This window comes from Montipora foliosa, chromosome 6 (genome assembly GCF_036669935.1).
Source record: "Montipora foliosa isolate CH-2021 chromosome 6, ASM3666993v2, whole genome shotgun sequence".
In the NCBI taxonomy this organism is placed as follows: Eukaryota; Metazoa; Cnidaria; class Anthozoa; order Scleractinia; family Acroporidae; genus Montipora; species Montipora foliosa.
This window is the reverse complement of record NC_090874.1, coordinates 69,190,386-69,207,210: the sequence shown is the minus strand read 5'-3', so window position 1 is coordinate 69,207,210 and position 16,825 is coordinate 69,190,386. Positions and strand designations below refer to the sequence as shown.

At 38.3% G+C, this 16,825-nt stretch overlaps 1 protein-coding gene across 4 annotated transcripts in view; it reads left to right on the top strand.

Annotated features, from left to right (window-relative positions):
- The window catches only part of LOC138008292 (cytoplasmic polyadenylation element-binding protein 1-like), an 18,264-nt gene extending 1,809 nt beyond the window's left edge, over window positions 1–16,455 (top strand). For 3 of the 4 annotated variants that reach the window (XM_068855582.1, XM_068855584.1, XM_068855585.1), the window contains exons 2-12: window positions 1–23; window positions 110–261; window positions 3,357–3,717; window positions 5,169–5,291; window positions 8,461–8,553; window positions 8,996–9,123; window positions 9,481–9,595; window positions 9,802–9,885; window positions 10,296–10,390; window positions 10,533–10,684; window positions 14,777–16,448. The exon at window positions 1–23 is cut by the window's left edge and continues 50 nt beyond it. In XM_068855582.1, coding sequence (XP_068711683.1) covers window positions 1–23; window positions 110–261; window positions 3,357–3,717; window positions 5,169–5,291; window positions 8,461–8,553; window positions 8,996–9,123; window positions 9,481–9,595; window positions 9,802–9,885; window positions 10,296–10,390; window positions 10,533–10,684; window positions 14,777–14,813 — 1,363 coding nt within the window. In that variant the 3' untranslated portion in view covers window positions 14,814–16,448. Of the gene's footprint in view, window positions 24–109; window positions 262–3,356; window positions 3,718–5,168; window positions 5,292–8,460; window positions 8,554–8,995; window positions 9,124–9,480; window positions 9,596–9,801; window positions 9,886–10,295; window positions 10,391–10,532; window positions 10,685–14,776 lie in introns of all 4 variants that reach the window. The other variant, XM_068855583.1, reaches the window with a different exon arrangement.
- Window positions 16,456–16,825: the final 370 nt, after the last annotated feature.

Sequence of the window (16,825 nt, the reverse complement as noted above, 5' to 3'; positions counted from 1 at the left end):
GTTGGATTCTGCTCTGGATCCCAGTAAGTCTTAATCTGAGGACCATTTCGAGTCATTTCCAAGTCACACGAAGAAACTTAATCATTGTTGTTGCACTTTTTGTTTCCAGACTCGGCTGGTAGAAGTTTGTTTTCCCCACAGCCTGTGTCACAGCCTTCTTGTGGTTCTTTCATGGGCTATCCAGGATTTCAACCAACTCCTCCAGAGTCAAGATCTCCCAGCCCTTTGCCCATGAATGAAAGGCTTGGCGAACTTTTTATGGTAGGTGAAAGTAGAAAATAGATTTATATTGCTCTATGAGGAGCCGCTGTTTGTTTTCTCCCCTCTAATTTGGAATGTTTGTCGAATTCGCTGGGCGAGCTTGTTTTTCTCCCCCGGAATTCAGAAACTTCATTAGGATTTGCTAGAACCTGTGGACCATTGTCGGTCCAAGACAAAGTGCAACCGTTACGAAGTAATTTACATTTGCACGGATCGATGATCCCTCGAACTGAAGTCAACACTTTACTTGTATTTTAAAATTGTATCTTCGCGCATGCTTATGCAGCAATTTAGTTGTATTTTAATTCGTATCGCTGGTCATTCATAGCAGTCTTTCATAGTAGTAGTCTCCGACTCGAGAAAATATTTTAGTAGAACGCAACGCAAGTCTTCATTTGATAACAGTAAACAAGGTTACTAATATACCTACAGTCATTATAGACTTGTTGTGCAGTATGTATTGTTTATGACAAGTAGTACTGGTATAAGTAACCCAGACCTCTCAACCTCAAAACACCGAAAATCTGGAGACTGATGTCAAAAAATCTGGAGATTTCAGTAAAAATCTGGAGATTGATCGACCGGCAGACACAACCAAGTAAACACAGGTTCTTAATAAGAGAAAGTGTTTTTTACCTGCTTATATATTTTTAAAAACATGTGTGGACCTTAACAACACAGGAATAAACTTTATTTTCACAGCTTCAATACTCACAGCTTAAGTCCAGCCAGTGTGTGAGCACTGAGCTTATCTCATTGCTCAAGCCCTAGTTGTTCAAAGGGTGGATAGCACTATCCACTGGATAACTCAATTGCTTTTGCTAGTGTTTATCCGGTGGATAGCGTTATCCACCTTTTGAAAAACTGAGGCCAGCATTATATGAAGTAGCTGCCTTTTAAGAACTATCCAATACTTCATCAGGTTCGTCAGCAATTTCCACCATTTTGAAAACGTGATCAAAATGCGAGAGACTGGTTATGATGACCTGTAATTTCAAACAGGTGTTCTATATATGGTCATGGACGGCAGTCTGTCATGGACTGTAGACGGATGAAGAACTGAACAGCTTCGTTTGTTAAGTTTAACTATAAATTTGCACAGAATTGAGGCAAGAAACTCACCTAAGCAAGCCAAAGATGAAATGCTACAAAAAAAATTTATTCTTTCAGCTTGCGCCTCTATTTATTGTGAGATTTGTCTGTCTCGTCGTGAGACCGTGAGATTGAACTGAAAACCGTGAGTCTCACGACAAAATCGTGAGACTTGAAAGTTCTGGTAACCTGCGAACGCAGACTTATTTCCGTAGGTCGCTTCTCTATTTTTCAGGGGGGAAAAATGTTGGCCGGAAATTCATCTGCATTCACAGGCTTTGTTATAAATAGTAGTTTTTCGGTTTAAACCATCTCACCGATAGTTTATAATTATTTGTGAAAGCAAGTATTATGCAAAGAAATAGAGCGCTTTTCAATTGAGTGTCTAAAGTAATTAGTGAATTACTTTGGTTTATGATTACTTCACTCAGTGATTGGTTCAAAGTTTTTGCGCCATTTTTTCAACCAATCAGAAGTGAAACCAAAACCAATCGTGGCTTGCGTGTGCACATTTTCCTGCGCTTTGGGTCGGCTACGTGTAATTACTTTGAGTTTTGATTGGTTTACTGGATTGTCTCCAACCTTTTTGATTGGCCAAAGTAATTACTTTGGTTTTGGTTTTACAACACTCAATTGAAAACTGCTCTATGTGGCTGTCCCAGAGGCGTATCCACTATTGTAAGGCAAATGTGGTAAAGGTAAAGTCGTACACACGCCCTGGGGCTCACCCTGCCCAGGCTCGTGTGAAATGCTGACCACTACACCACTTTGCCTTGTCATTGACCCATTTATTCCTGGGGGTTCGCTGTTGACGAGTAAAGTTGTCTGGCATTAGACAGAGAAAAATACAAAGTATGGCTGGTTTAGGGGTGAAAGGGTTAATATAGATATTTTTTGTACATTAATATATTTTTTTGTACACTCAACAAAATTATTCCGATTGGACGTGAGTGGTACAAGAAATCCATAATTTTACTGTCTTGACTCAGTTGGGTGGCTGTGGTAGTTAGACATGTACAACTAATAGCAGTATACCCACTATGAAAAATGGTTGATAGTAGTTTTGCTATTTGGATAAAACTTGTGCAAAAATTAAGACAGCAAAAAACAATAGTACAAAAATGTACTCAAACCAGGATGACGGTTTCCAAGCTTATAGTAGTTTTTAGTAATTAAGGTAACTTTACATTACATAAATCTGTCCTCAAAATTGAACTTAAAAATTTTTGGGTTGCTGGAGCATAAACAGAAAAGCACAATCTTGTGCAACTTTGAATGTAGGCATATAAATGACCATAGTTTCTTGTGGCTTACCAGATGATGAAGCAGTGCTCATACCAATCCCCTTTATCGTGGCGGGCCGTGGCTGTCGTGTTATTTTAGGGTGTTTTGGGGGAATCTTCAGTTAGTCATAGTTTAAAACTCTAAAAGTGGTAATGATTCTGAGCAAAACTGACCTTTGTACAGGCGATTTGCCATAATGGGCCAACTTTTTTCGAGATTAACCCAAATGAATTCCGTTTCAATCTTGTCCATCTGTGTCCGTCCATGCTTCAATTTCCTTCTGCTACTTTTCTTTTATGTTGATTTAAGTAGCTATTGCAATGTTTCATTCTTCTTTTTGGGTGTTTTGGGTGTCATGAAATTACATCATTTTGTGTGACATGGGTAATTTAAAAAACTAAACTATTGAGCAGCACTTTGCGAACTGTATCTGTAAAACTTGTTTATTCTCAGACTCATTTTGTCTAGCTAATGTAGACTTCTTCTTCTTCTTCCCTCAGGAAGTCTATGTTTAGACATAAATTATAAGAAGTTGCTTACTGTGATTTTGTAAAGCCTTTTTGGAATCTGTGCCCTGTTGAAAGGACACTTCGGCCACGATCTTTCTTTGTGGTGCTTTCCCAGTATTTAGATTTACACAAAGTGGAAATTTAAAAAAAATTTTTTTTTGAAAGACATATGCCTTTGTAGTTTTGACGTGTCTGTTTTATTAATTTCAGGGTAATTTTTTTACTGGTGGTGCTCAGTTTGGAATGCATACTCCTCCTGACAGTCTTCCATCTTCTCCTACAAGTCCGTTTTCTCCATTTGGAGCATTTTCTCTTTCTCCACTTTCTTCGATTGATTCTGAATCAAGCCTAAGTCCTATGACACCTTCATTCCGTGCCTCACTTTTACCCCGCTGTCAAGCAAGACAAATTAGCATGCAGCCAACAAATCTGCCCCCACCTGAAATGGCATCTGTTGGCAGTTTGTTTGCCGATACTCGTTGGACTGGTGTTAATCCATTGTTTAGCATGTGGAATGAGCCAACAGGATTTGAGTACATGCAGCAGCAAGGTCTAACACAACTTTTAGCAGGTATTCACCAACAGTCAAGTAAGAAGAGATTTATTTTTGCTTTATGTAACCCAAGCGAACATTTGACACAATTAGCCAACAGTGGTGGGTGATGCACAAAGATAGAAGTGATCCTCATGCTTACCTGGACAATTGAAGCAATTGTCCGCATAATTATTGCTTAAATGTAGCAATCACTTCTATCTTTCATCTATAAACTGCATTTCAAACTGGTATAAATTTTTTCATGTCAAGTCTTATCATCCATACATGACCTGAGTCCTTCAATTCACGATAAACTAGAGATTTGTAAGACTAAAATTATACCAATTCTTTATCCTTATCTTGAACAGGGCTTTCAATGCAAGACTGCTCATTGTAAAGTGACCATAAGACTGACTAGTTCCTGCAGTTTGAGTTTTACAACTGATCTTTAATCTTTTTTTTTTGCCTGGCACTTTGTACATAAATTTTCTTGTCAATAATTAGTCTTGAATCAGCTTATTTTCCTGATGGGCCGAGGGGAATTGAAAGCTTACGGTTGCAAATTCCTGATTCCTGAACTCCCGAAACTTCTGCCAGGGTTCGTGCCACTCCTTGAAGTGCTTGAAAAGCCCTGGAATTTAATTTTAGACTTCAAGGGTGCTTGAAAAGCCCTTAAAAAAGGATTTTGTGGGGAAACTGCTTGAAAACTGCTTGTCAAGAATTTTTGCTAAGGTGAAAGTTGTAAAAGATTGCATCATGCCAAGAGAAAATGAAGATCACACTTAACTTAAAGATAAGACATCTTAAAAAATTGAATATTGGGGAAAAATTAATGCAAAAATTAAAATGGCTGTGCATGCACTTAACTTGTAGGATGTGGGAAAGAATATCAAATGTAGGATTTTTCAGCAAAGAAAACACTGAAACACAATGGATGGAATGGAAATCGCCTTATACATAGTAACAACTCCTGGAAAACTCGATTTCTGGTTCTTGAAAACTCCTTGATAATACTCCTGGAATTTTTTATACAAAATCCAGCATGAACCCTGTAATGTCTCCATCTTTAAATTCTAGATATTTAGGTTTAGTTTCTTTCTTCTTTTGTCTTGTGCTCCGAGGATTGTGAGCATAATGTCAAGACTGCTGTTCCATGTGGGCATCCCTAATTGCATTCAGAAATCATGCTTGGGTTTCCATTGACCATCTTCAGTATGGATTATTCCTTGAATAACACATGCCCCACTCATTTGAAGCTGTCCCAAAAAACTGTTGATGGCTTTGATTGTAGCTGGAGAGAAAAGATCTCACGCCCTCTGTAATTGGCTTCCAAAATAGCCAACATTGGTGCCCTGAAGTTTGTGGCAAGTCAAAGGTTTTGTGCCAAATGAATGCAATTCAACCTCGGTATGTTATTACTTATGGGCCCTTTACATTAAAAGGAAACTAAATTGACTGATTTTTTTTTTTAAATTCCCTTTTCATAGGAGCAGACTGCAACAAAGGAAATATGAAGAAATGGTCTGGACAACTTCCACGCCGTAACTATAAGAACCCAAGCTACTCCACCAAGGTGTTTCTTGGAGGTGTTCCTTGGGATATTACAGAGGGTAAGTTCTTTATTTCACTTGCAATCCATGGAAAGTATAAACTGAGGGAAGTTGCTGGGCTTTTACTTCGTAGAAAGTGTTTGACAAAGACAACAGGCAGGCCAAGCTCAAGGTTAGACCATGAGAAGAGCAGTGTTGTGTTACAGCCTGCTTGATATAATAATAAGGATATATTGCCACTCCCTTCCCCGCCTAGGGTCATCACAATACTCTGTTTAAGAAGTTACAGGTCGTCAACCCGTGCAAGGCCTTGGGTCCCGACAGTAGTCCTGGCTGGCTATTAAGAGAAAATGCGGATATCTTAGCTGCTCCAGTCGCGGAGATCCTGAACTCCTCATAGAGAGAATGCCGCCTCCCTAGTTCATGGAAACAGCCTGATGTGACTCTGGTGCCAAAGAAATTGCCCACTATGGATGTCAACAAAGACCTGCGACCCATTTCTCTCATCCCCATAATATCTAAATTGGCGGAAGACTATGTAAACCCTGTGGTCCTGAAAAAGGTCAATATAAATCAGTTTGGAACGACACTTAATTCCTGTACGACACACACATTGGTAGCCATGTTAGACTCTTCCTACCAAAACAACCCTAACGTAACCCTAAACTGGTCTTTAGCCTGGGGTTTTTCTTAGTAGGGGAAACATGGGGAGCGATAACTTGCCAAAAACACGTCAGATGGGCTTAATTAAGAACTAAGCACGTAAGAATTGATACAAGAGTGCAAAAGGGTATGTTGATTTTATTGTGAAATACTCACAATTTCTTCGGTTTAAAGCAAGTTGGTTGGTTTCCTATACAAATCCTTGTAATTATATCAAGCCAGTTAACACAACACCGCTCTTGTCACGGTCTAACCTTAAGCTTGGGTTGCCAGTGGCAAAGACAGGACAGACAAAAATGGCCACATAAATTACCATAAAAACCCGCAGACAAGCCGCACCTTTTTTCCAAAAATCTGGGATGCGGCTTATCTGCGGGAACATTTGGAAGACTAAGAATAATTTGTTGTAGGCCATTTTTCTTTTGGATTAATGATCACTAGAGTAAATAAACAAATAAATAAATAAATAAATATTGCTAGTGCTAATCACCCTTACTTTTAGTTGAGGACTGAATTGCAAAGGGTGCTGCTCACGACATCGGGCTGAAAGCATACAAAGGCGCCTCTGGCTGCCGCTATACAGTCCATTAAAAATTGAAGCGCAGCCAGGATTAGGCATATTAAAATACAATAAAAAACGTTCTCTGGCTAAAAATTTGAAAAAGAATATAAGCTTTCAGCTGTCGATCTACAGCCTTCCACGGATAAAACGTTGAATGTAAATTAGTGAAATATATACGGAAAAGGCGAGATAAAAATGATAAAAACAAAGTAAGTAAAGGTAAGTAAAGGTATGAAAAATGGTGGCTATTGTTTAAAAAGAATTTTATACTGATTAGGAATCGGCTTGAAGTTATTGTCAGCATGCTTGGTAGAAGAGGTGTGCCAGGCCTTTGTCTTCTACCAAGCATGCTGACAATAACTTTAAGCCGATTCCTAATCAGTATAAAATTCTTTTTAAACAATAGCCACCATTTTTCATACCTTTACTCTGTTCTTTTTATCATTTTTATCTCGCCTTTTCCGTATATATATTTCACTAATTTACATTCAACGTTTTATCCGTGGAAGGCTGTAGATCGACAGCCGAAAGCTTATATTCTTTTTCAAAATTTTTAGCCAGAGAACGTTTTTTATTGTATTTTAATATACAGTCCATGTTTGATGTCGGAGCACAGCACCACAGCTAGATGTTAATTAGCTGTGAATCTATTTTGATGAGGGAGGAAAACCATAGTACCCGGAAAAAAACCGTCGAGTCAGGTTAAGATCAACTGAAACTCAGCCCACATGCTGGCCGAGGCCAGAATTGAACCCCAGCTCGCAGTGGTGGGAGGCCCGATAGATAACCACTAAGCCACCCTGACTCCCAGGGTAGCAGATTCTCCATTTTGTTTTTGCGTTCTACCCTTACACAGCAAATGAAAAAGACATGTCAATTGCTCAAGCAATATTTAATAGTTTTGTCTCCATAGACTAAATGTAAACAAGACAAAAAACATAAACAACAACATGAGACTGAGAGACTCGTGGAATCTGTTAAAGGGAACCTCCATGCATTCCAACAAAAAATTAACCTGCTAGCATGAAAGATTCTACCTAATATTTACAATCAAAGTTGCTTTAACGTTTTCCAGATAAGGGTTTGTTTCAATTTTAGAAAGACTCTTTTTTGTTTTCAAAGTTTGCTAGGCACTGCCATCTTGATTAACTGTGACATGCATTTGCTTGTGTTTAAGAAAGAAAAGCTCTTTGTGGCAAAACAATAGTGCAACCATAAGACTGTAAAGCCAGTGATATACATTTCCCCATTTTGTTTATCAAGAAATGTTGAAGTATGAATCATCATGTTAATGCAGACGATTCTCAGTTACCTTTCGTTCAGCCCTGGCAATTCTTTGTGTCAAGATCCTGCTGTAATTGCCATGAAAGCCTGCAGTGCCGACATCAAGAAATGGACTCCACAGAATAGTCTTATGTTGAATGACGATAAAACTGAATTTATTGTTCATTGGCTTCCCATAACCTACAGGATCAGGTTCAAAGTAGCACTTTTTCCGTACAACGCCATAAGTGGCTTAGCCCTGCCCTACATAACTGATCTTATTTCCATTGAGAATGGTGCAAATTACTCTTTGCGATCTGGCAATGAATTACTTTTAAATTTTCCTTTACGTAAGTCTTACTCTACACTTGGTGACCGTTCTTTTAGTGTGGCTGCTCCTCCGTTTGGAACTCACTTCCTCTTTCATTAGGAAAGCCACCACAGTTAACAATTTGAAGTCAGCTTAAAACCTATTATTTTTAATCAACATATTTTTAGATTACAGGAATTGACAAATTTTATTGGTGTTTTAATTCATGTAAAGTGCATGCGATCATTCTGTCATGAAGCATGTGCTATATAAGTTTAAGTTGTTATTGTTATTGTTATTATTAATATTATTATTATTATTATTATTATTATTATTATTATAAATCATGTGCATGCTCTTTCAGTTGTTATTGAAGGTTTGTGGTGTCTATTAATACAATGATAATTTTATTATATTCTTGACTATTCTAGCCTCACTGGTAATGTCATTTAAGCCATTTGGTTCGGTCAGAGTTGAGTGGCCTGGAAAAGCTGATGGGCGACATTTGCATCATCCCCCCAAAGGTAGTGTTTGTTAGTCCTTGGCCCAAATTGTAAGCCGTATAGAAACCATTCATGTCATGTGACGCTCTACTGTATCTCCTGGGGAGATAAGAGGTCATTTGATACTTTCTCCATCACTTGATAGTCTTGGAGTATAAGTACAACCAATGTACATATTGGGGCCCCAGCTCCCAAGGAGGATGACATTTGTAGAGCTGCCTACATTATACCTAAAGGACATTTCGGCCCTCGCAATAACAACTGACTGTGCTATTTCACTGATGCTAGAGATATTCTAGTTGCTGAACAATAGCTAACGTCTCCCCTGCTGCAAGGTGCCTGGTGTTCTTTTAGTTGCCTTTTACAACACACACAGAATACATTTGTCCTATTCTAAATCTGGGAACCTCATTTTCCATTCTCATTTGATTGTATGTAACTGGTGAATTTAATCTTGGTTTAGGTTATGTGTATTTAATCTTTGATTCTGAGAAATCAGTCAAGGCTTTGTTAGCCTCTTGTACTCATGACTTTTGCAATGGTGGAGATTGGTACTTCAAGATTTCCAGCAGACGTATGAGGTGCAAGGAGGTAATAAAAGTTTGGAAAATTAAACTGTAGGAATTTGATAAAAAAATAAAGAATCTTCTGTTCTATTTAAGACTGGCTTTTGACTTGTAATAAAATAACCTGTTTACATGACTTAATCCAGTCTTAACATTACTGACAATTATTATGGATTGGTCCTACTTAAGACACACTGCATTACCTTGATGCTATGTTGAAAAATGAACAGAAAACCATATTTACTCCAAGTCATGGTTATTGTTGAGTTGAATTAATGCATCCAAATTAGGGTTCTGTTGAACTACTGTTGTTTCAATTCTTTGCATTTGATCTGGTTAAACTGAAAGAAGTAATCTTAATCAAATTAGTGCTCTATTTTAGGTTCAAGTTATTCCTTGGGTGCTGTCTGACACAAACTATGTTCGTGGTCCTCATCAGCGTTTGGACACCAGTTGGACTGTGTTTGTTGGTGGATTACATGGAATGCTGAATGCAGGTAATTAGCACAATTTTATCTGACCAGCATCATTCATTTCAAATTAAGTGCTTTTATAAATACAAACTTAAACCAAGGACTGTCTATCTAGTTTAGGGAGCAAGACTTCATGGGAAATTAATGGATCAACAAATTTCATATCAGCATTCTATCATTTCTACTTTGAGAGTGGAACTCTAACATCACTGTCACATTTTTGATTTTAGAAGGACTAGCCTATATCATGAATGAGCTCTTTGGTGGAGTTGTGTATGCTGGTATAGATACTGATAAACATCGCTATCCTATTGGTGAGCTGTTCTTATTCTCTGTTTTAACCTTATCACTATTGATGTATTGTTGGGTTTACATTTTCTTGTATACACTAGTTAATCTAATCATTTCATGCAACTGCTCAAAATTAGAAAAACCAAACTTGGCCCTTAAGAGCTTCCCTTGTAGTTTAAGAAAGGGGTGAGCTTTTTAGAGCTTAATTATGAAAATTATGTTTCTTAAAGCACAGAAATTTGTAGTGTGATCGAAGGTTAGAGAGAGAGAAAAAGTTGACATTTCAAGCTCATCATTCAATTTCCTTACATTATATCAGCTGGTTTTTAAGTTCAATTTAACCAGTCTTGTGTCATTCACATGATCATAAAGTTGTAGAAATCTCATAAAATTTAAAATGACTGAACTCTTATTTTGAAACCTTTCCACTCAGGTTCAGGTCGCATCACGTTCAATAACCAGAAGAGCTTTCTGGAAGCTGTGCGATCTGGATTCATTGAAATTGAGACTCCGAAATTTGTTAAAAAGGCAAGTGTGCAATTTTAAGTACAGAACATCATCAGACAACCTATTACTATTATTGCTTACGGTGATGCTGTTTTGATTTTACTATACATGTAAGTCCCGACACAATGTTTCTTTCTTAAGTGATCTCTCTTTTGTAACTTAGGTCCAAGTTGATCCATATTTAGAAGACTCAATGTGTGACATTTGTCGTACTACCTCTGGTCCTTTTTTCTGCCGTGAAGAATCATGTTTTAAGTATTACTGTCACTCTTGTTGGTTATGGCATCACTCCATTGAGGGTTATCGTCACCACAGGTATGTAACACTACTGACTCTCCAAACTACAGTGTGTGTGTACTTATAATACTTGTGGGGACTTAATTCTACAAAATGCTTTAAAGAATGTTTTATCAAGATACAGCAAACACCTGGAAATTCATTCTTTGAAAAAAAATAATTTAAGAGAATATTAGCCATCATTCCAAGAATGAGTCAAGACCTTTTTCAGGTGATCAATTCAGTCATAAAACATCATGCAAATTTAAGGTAACACTATCACAGCATAAGCAATAAATCTTGCAGAATTTACTCAAGTTCAAATAAAACACATAATTATAAGTCTGTTTATGTCATTGCTGGCGAGCCTTAGCGAGGCAGCAGCCTATTCTTGATATTAGCCAAAAAAATTAAAATTTGTGAAATGTAAGATCGGAAGCATGCGCAGTCGATTGTGGTGTTATCATGTCTATAATCCGGTATTGATACCCGTGATAACGTCACGTACACGTGGAACTGAATCTTACAGCCTCACAGACTTTGAGTCGAGTACTTTTCCAGTGGGTCGTCTTTGATCATCATTCAGCCGTACAATTTGTTCAGTCTTTGAACCTCTTAAATTTGACCACAGAGTCAAATTGTTCTTCAACCGTTAAGCGAAGAGAAAATCAGTTCTCGAGCTAGACCACGAGCAGTCGTCCTTATTTCCTCAGAGCCACGTACGACGAGTGAAATTATTATTTGATGCAAATTAATGGTAAAAACGAGCCGTTCCACGCAATCGCGCGCGGGTGTCCGGAAAACTAAGACCTAAGACCTAAGACCTAAGACCTAAGACCCGGAAAACTAAGACCCGGAAAACTAAGACCCGGAAACCTAAGACCTAAGACCCGGAAAACTAAGACCCGGAAAACTAAGACCCCTTTCATTTTAGTTCTCAAAGCAATCCCTGGGCCGTTTAAAAAGGCGCAAAAATATAATAAATAAATGCGAAGGAAATCGGGAATAAATCACGCGCAAAGCAGCAATTGAGCCATAGAAAAGAACGGCACCAAAAAACCCTGTATTCCTGAAAGAAATCTTATGTATATCCAAAAAATTAAGATCGATTTTGAGACGACAAGAAGGCTTTATACTGACGGCGTTGGGAGAAAATCTAGCGGCGCTTGCTTGATAATTATTCATGCCACATCCGCGAATGTCACGCCAGGCGAGTCAAGGCCGCATGACAATCCCGCATTTCATCAGAAAGGAAAAAGAAATCGTTGTTCTCAAATGCCTCGCCTGTAACTGAACCAATTGTTCATTTGTTCTTCGGAAATTATTGCCAGTCGGGTGTTACGCCCTGTTGGAAATCTTGATCTTGATCTTGGAACTCGGGGGCCTTTGTTAGTAAGTCCGAGCACGTTTTTTCTGTTTTGAAAATCTAAAAATATTTGTATTTCGTTCCATAAGCAAATTGATATGTAGTAAATTAAGGGTTCTCAATGTTTTAAAACCCGCCATAACATTGCCATGTGATTCTTACAGAGATCTGTATACCGTGTACCATTCCTTCGGGACAAGGCCTGACACCCATGATTTTATAGATAATGTTTTCAATTTTTGAATAACCTCAGCAAAATTTGTTTATGCTAGGTTCGACTTTATCATAGAACCGAATAAGGCTTTGATCGTTCAATCAAATACGCTTTACATTATTACCTTTGTTACCTTCTAATTCAATACACAGACCCCAAGTGAGAGCCTCCTGCTTCCCATCCCTCTCAGTCCCATTCTGTTGACCGAGGGCTCGTGACAGAGGTTGATCAAAGAAAAACCCGTCGTTGATTTCCAACAGGGCGTAACACCCGACTGCCAATAATTTCCGAAAAACAAATGAACAATTGGTTCAGTTACAGACGAGGCATTTTAGAACAACGATTTATTTTTCCCCTTTCTGATGAAATGCGGGATTATCATGCGGCCTTGACTCGCCTGGCGTGACATTCGCGGTTGCGGCGTAAATTATTATCAAGCGCCGCTAGATTTTTCTCCCAACGCTGTCATTATAAAGCCTTCTTGTCGTCTCAAAATCGAACGTAATTTTTTGGATATACACAATATTTCTTTCAGGAATACAGGGTTTTTTGGTGCCGTTCTTTTCTATGGCTCATTTGCTGCTTTGCCCGTGATTTATTCCCGATTTCCTTCGCATTTATTTATTATATTTTTGCGCCTTTTTAAACGGCCCAGGGATTGCTTTGAGAACTAAAATGAAAGGGGTCTTAGTTTTCCGGGTCTTAGTTTTCCGGGTCTTAGGTTTCCGGGTCTTAGTTTTCCGGGTGTTAGGTCTTAGGTTTCCGGGTCTTAGTTTTCCGGGTCTTAGGTCTTAGTTTTCCGGATTTGTAGTGGGTTATCCGGAAAACTAAGACCTGACACCTAACACTTAACCCGAGATATTCCAACATAATGGCGGTTGGAGCGAAGCAGATTCCCTTAAATTGTACTACATTTGGATGCTGGATCTGCCTTTTTTACGAAAACAGTGTCACCAGTGCGATTCGCAATATTCCCCGCCAAAAAGGACATGTGACCCTGTTGACCTTTGAATTTGTTTACAAGGGCTCGTGACAGAGCTCGATCAAAGAAAAACCCGTCGTTGATTTCCAACAGGACGTAACACCCGACTGGCAATAATTTCCGAAGAACAAATGAACAATTGGTTCAGTTACAGGCGAGGCATTTGAGAACAACGATTTCTTTTTCCTTTCTGATGAAATGCGGGATTGTCATGCGGCCTTGACTCGCCTGGCGTGACATTCGCGGATGTGGCATGAATAATTATCAAGCAAGCGCCGCTAGATTTTCTCCCAACGCTGTCATTATAAAGCCTTCGTGTCGTCTCAAAATCGATCTTAATTTTTTGGATATACATAAGATTTCTTTCAGGAATACAGGGTTTTTTTGGTGCCGTTCTTTTCTATGGCTCAATTGCTGCTTTGCGCGTGATTTATTCCCGATTTCCTTCGCATTTATTTATTATATTTTTGCGCCTTTTTAAACGGCCCAGGGATTGCTTTGAGAACTAAAATGAAAGGGGTCTTAGTTTTCCGGGTCTTAGTTTTCCGGGTCTTAGGTCTTACGTTTCCGGGTCTTAGTTTTCCGGGTCTTAGGTCTTAGTTTTCCGGGTCTTAGTTTTCCGGGTCTTAGGTCTTAGGTCTTAGGTCTTAGGTCTTAGTTTTCCGGACACCCAATCGCGCGCTCTACTATGTCATTGAAAAATAAGAGACTCCTCGCAGTCTATTCTCAAGCACGACAATGAATTTAAATCGTCGTTTGCTCAACTACGTTCAGTATTTCTCATAGAGTAACTCTTTTGCTGAAAAGGAGCCAGAAATTTCAGAAGAACAGAAGTTTAAATTCAAAGAATGAACTGAGATCGCATTGTTTTGAAATTATCCCTTTGCTTATAAAATATAACGCCTGCCACACAGGGTAAGGATGTGCACTTTCTTCTCTTTTTTAATACTTTCACGCAAATTTCCGGTACCCTCTTGCTTCAAAAAGTTGCAGCTGTTTAAAAAAAATACCAGTCACTGCTCCAAGTTTCCACGCCAGCGCTCACTTTCACACTGAAACTCCTAGTTTACATAACAATTGAGATAAACAATCTTTGTCTATCACAGCTTTCAGGGGCACCTAACGAGATAATAGTTCAAAAACACTTACACATAGCATTGTTAAACGTATTTTAGTATTTAAACGGTAGATATAGGCATATTTTTATCCCCTAGACATTTTTCATCTGTTCGGATTTCCTAGCTGAAAGTCTAGTGATCCGAAAATTATACGGATCCAAACTTACCTTTTCGAAAACTTCAGCCAGAAAAAAGGCTCCCGAAAATTCTAGGCGACCTTTTAAGGGAAAATATCCGTTAAAAATGGGCAATTATACCATTTTTCCGATGTTCGAAAATCCTAGGACAGGCAGGCAAGCCAGAAATTTTAGAAGAAATGTTCCGAAAATTCTAGATCTCAAATCGTCTTTCGAACAGATATTTTCCGAAAATTGACGTTGGGTGCCCCTGAGCTTTATCTGCTAAGCAATGATTAACTGTCTGTCTTTGAGTAACATTTCTGCCCTTTCAGACCTTTAACTCGAACAAGCAAGAGCAACAACACATAGTGAACAATCCCAGACATGCCAGTGTTTTAGACTGGAGCATCCTTAAACAGTGATGATCATGGATCTGTCTTTGTGTGGTCTTGGTTTTGTTTCTGGATTTGAAGAAACGGTCATATAGATTAAATCTTGTTTGATGTTATTAATAATTTAATTTACATTTGTCCAGGGTGTTAAAATTTTGTGTCCAGATTTGGAATGCTAGAATATCTAGCAATTAATTTTCTTGCAGAACTTTACATGTGCATGTATTGTACTTTCATTGCCTACTGATTTCTGCCATCGTACAAAACGCCTTTTGAGGCAGTGTTGTCAGCATTTTGCAAACACCTTAGCAAATTTAGATTTCATGATGTGATATCATTGCCTTTCTTGATATATTTTAATTCTTTGCATTCGTGTCCTATTCACCACTTCAATTCATGGTCTAATTTTTGTCCCAGAGAGGGTGATTTTCATATTGAATTATTTTATTTTTCTATTTATTTGTCTTAACTAATAATCTTTGATTGTTTAAAATATTGGTACAGTGAGTGTGTCACAGTCTCTCTATAGACCTTATTCATAAATGGCGGTCACATTTATAATCTTTTGTCCACGTGCAAATTAGCCTACCAAGCCTCCTTTTAGAGCAAGAATTCTTTTCAATTCACCGTATGGTATCGAGGCTTGGTAGGCTAATTTGCACTTCGACAAAAGAATTATAAATTGGCCGCCATTTATGAATAAGGTCTATAAGAACTCTTGATGCTCCTATAAGAGGTACTTGCCTATTCAATTATTCTTGTTTGCTCCTCAAAAGGGCTGGGCCTTGTTTGATTTGGAGTAAAGTCTTAGTTTTTCATTATTGCCGTTTCAATTATCTTTTAAATATTTTTTTTCTTTGAGTTTGCCGCTGCTGTTTCCTCAACCTCCGTTTTTCGCATAATTTTCATTTTACTTATCCTCAAATAAGGGTTGAAGTATTTGAACAACATTTGCAGCTTAAAACAGCTACTAAGCTGCCGACCTCAACATTTTGTGCGAACTGAAAGCTTTTCTCTCAGTTCTCGGAGGTGAAAGGTCGCGAACTTCATTACGTCATTTTTTTACTGAAGTGTTCATTAGCCTAAGCACTGTTTCCTTTGCACCATATTTTTGTACATACTCTTGAGTGTTTTGTAATTTTCAAGTTTTCAATATCTTGTGGTAAACTGGTAAGTGATAGCTTGTTTTAATTGTAACGGTATTAAGAGTGGAAAAATGCTGTTTTTATATTTAGCCACTTGAAAACACAACGAAAGAAGTATTACAAGTTAACGAAGTTAAAGCTTTCGCTGCACGTATTTCGAGACGTTGAGTAAAGATTGAGAAAGATGCTTTTAACCTACACAACAAAACGAAAAAAATATTTAGAAAGAGTATGAGATATTTATTTTGTAGTTATTAATGATGTTAAATAGGTAAATTTTATCGTTGGCAACGAGCGGAAAGCTAGCTATTTATAAGTGTTTTGTAACAAATCGGTTACATTTTGCATGTTCTGTTAATGACGATAGGGTCACTTCAGCATGCCTCTAAACAATAAGGATAATAACGTTTCTTTGGTTGGGTTTGTAACGCCGACCGCATTGTTTTTGTCCTAATAAACGTGGCAACCCAATATAAAAGTTGTTGCTCGTTCTTTCTTCTCTTACTTTTTAGCGGAGCACAATGGGTGAGAAATTTTGGGACACTTATCGAATCAAGAAATTTTGCAACCTCGTTCCCAGGGTCTCTCATCGAGAGACCCTGGGAACGGGTTGGAAATTTTGGGTTTGACGGCAGCGTACGTCCGCCCGCCCGTATAGACTGTCGGGGTGGAGGTGGAAAGGATAGATGACCTTTAAAGACGGGGATGTACGGGCAAGTTTCCTTGGCGGAAAATCGCATCAAACTCCAGGCCCCAGTTGTTCAAACGATGGATAGCGCTATCTAGCGGATAAATCACTATCCAGCGGATAAACACTAGCAAAACCGATGAGTTATCCGGCGGA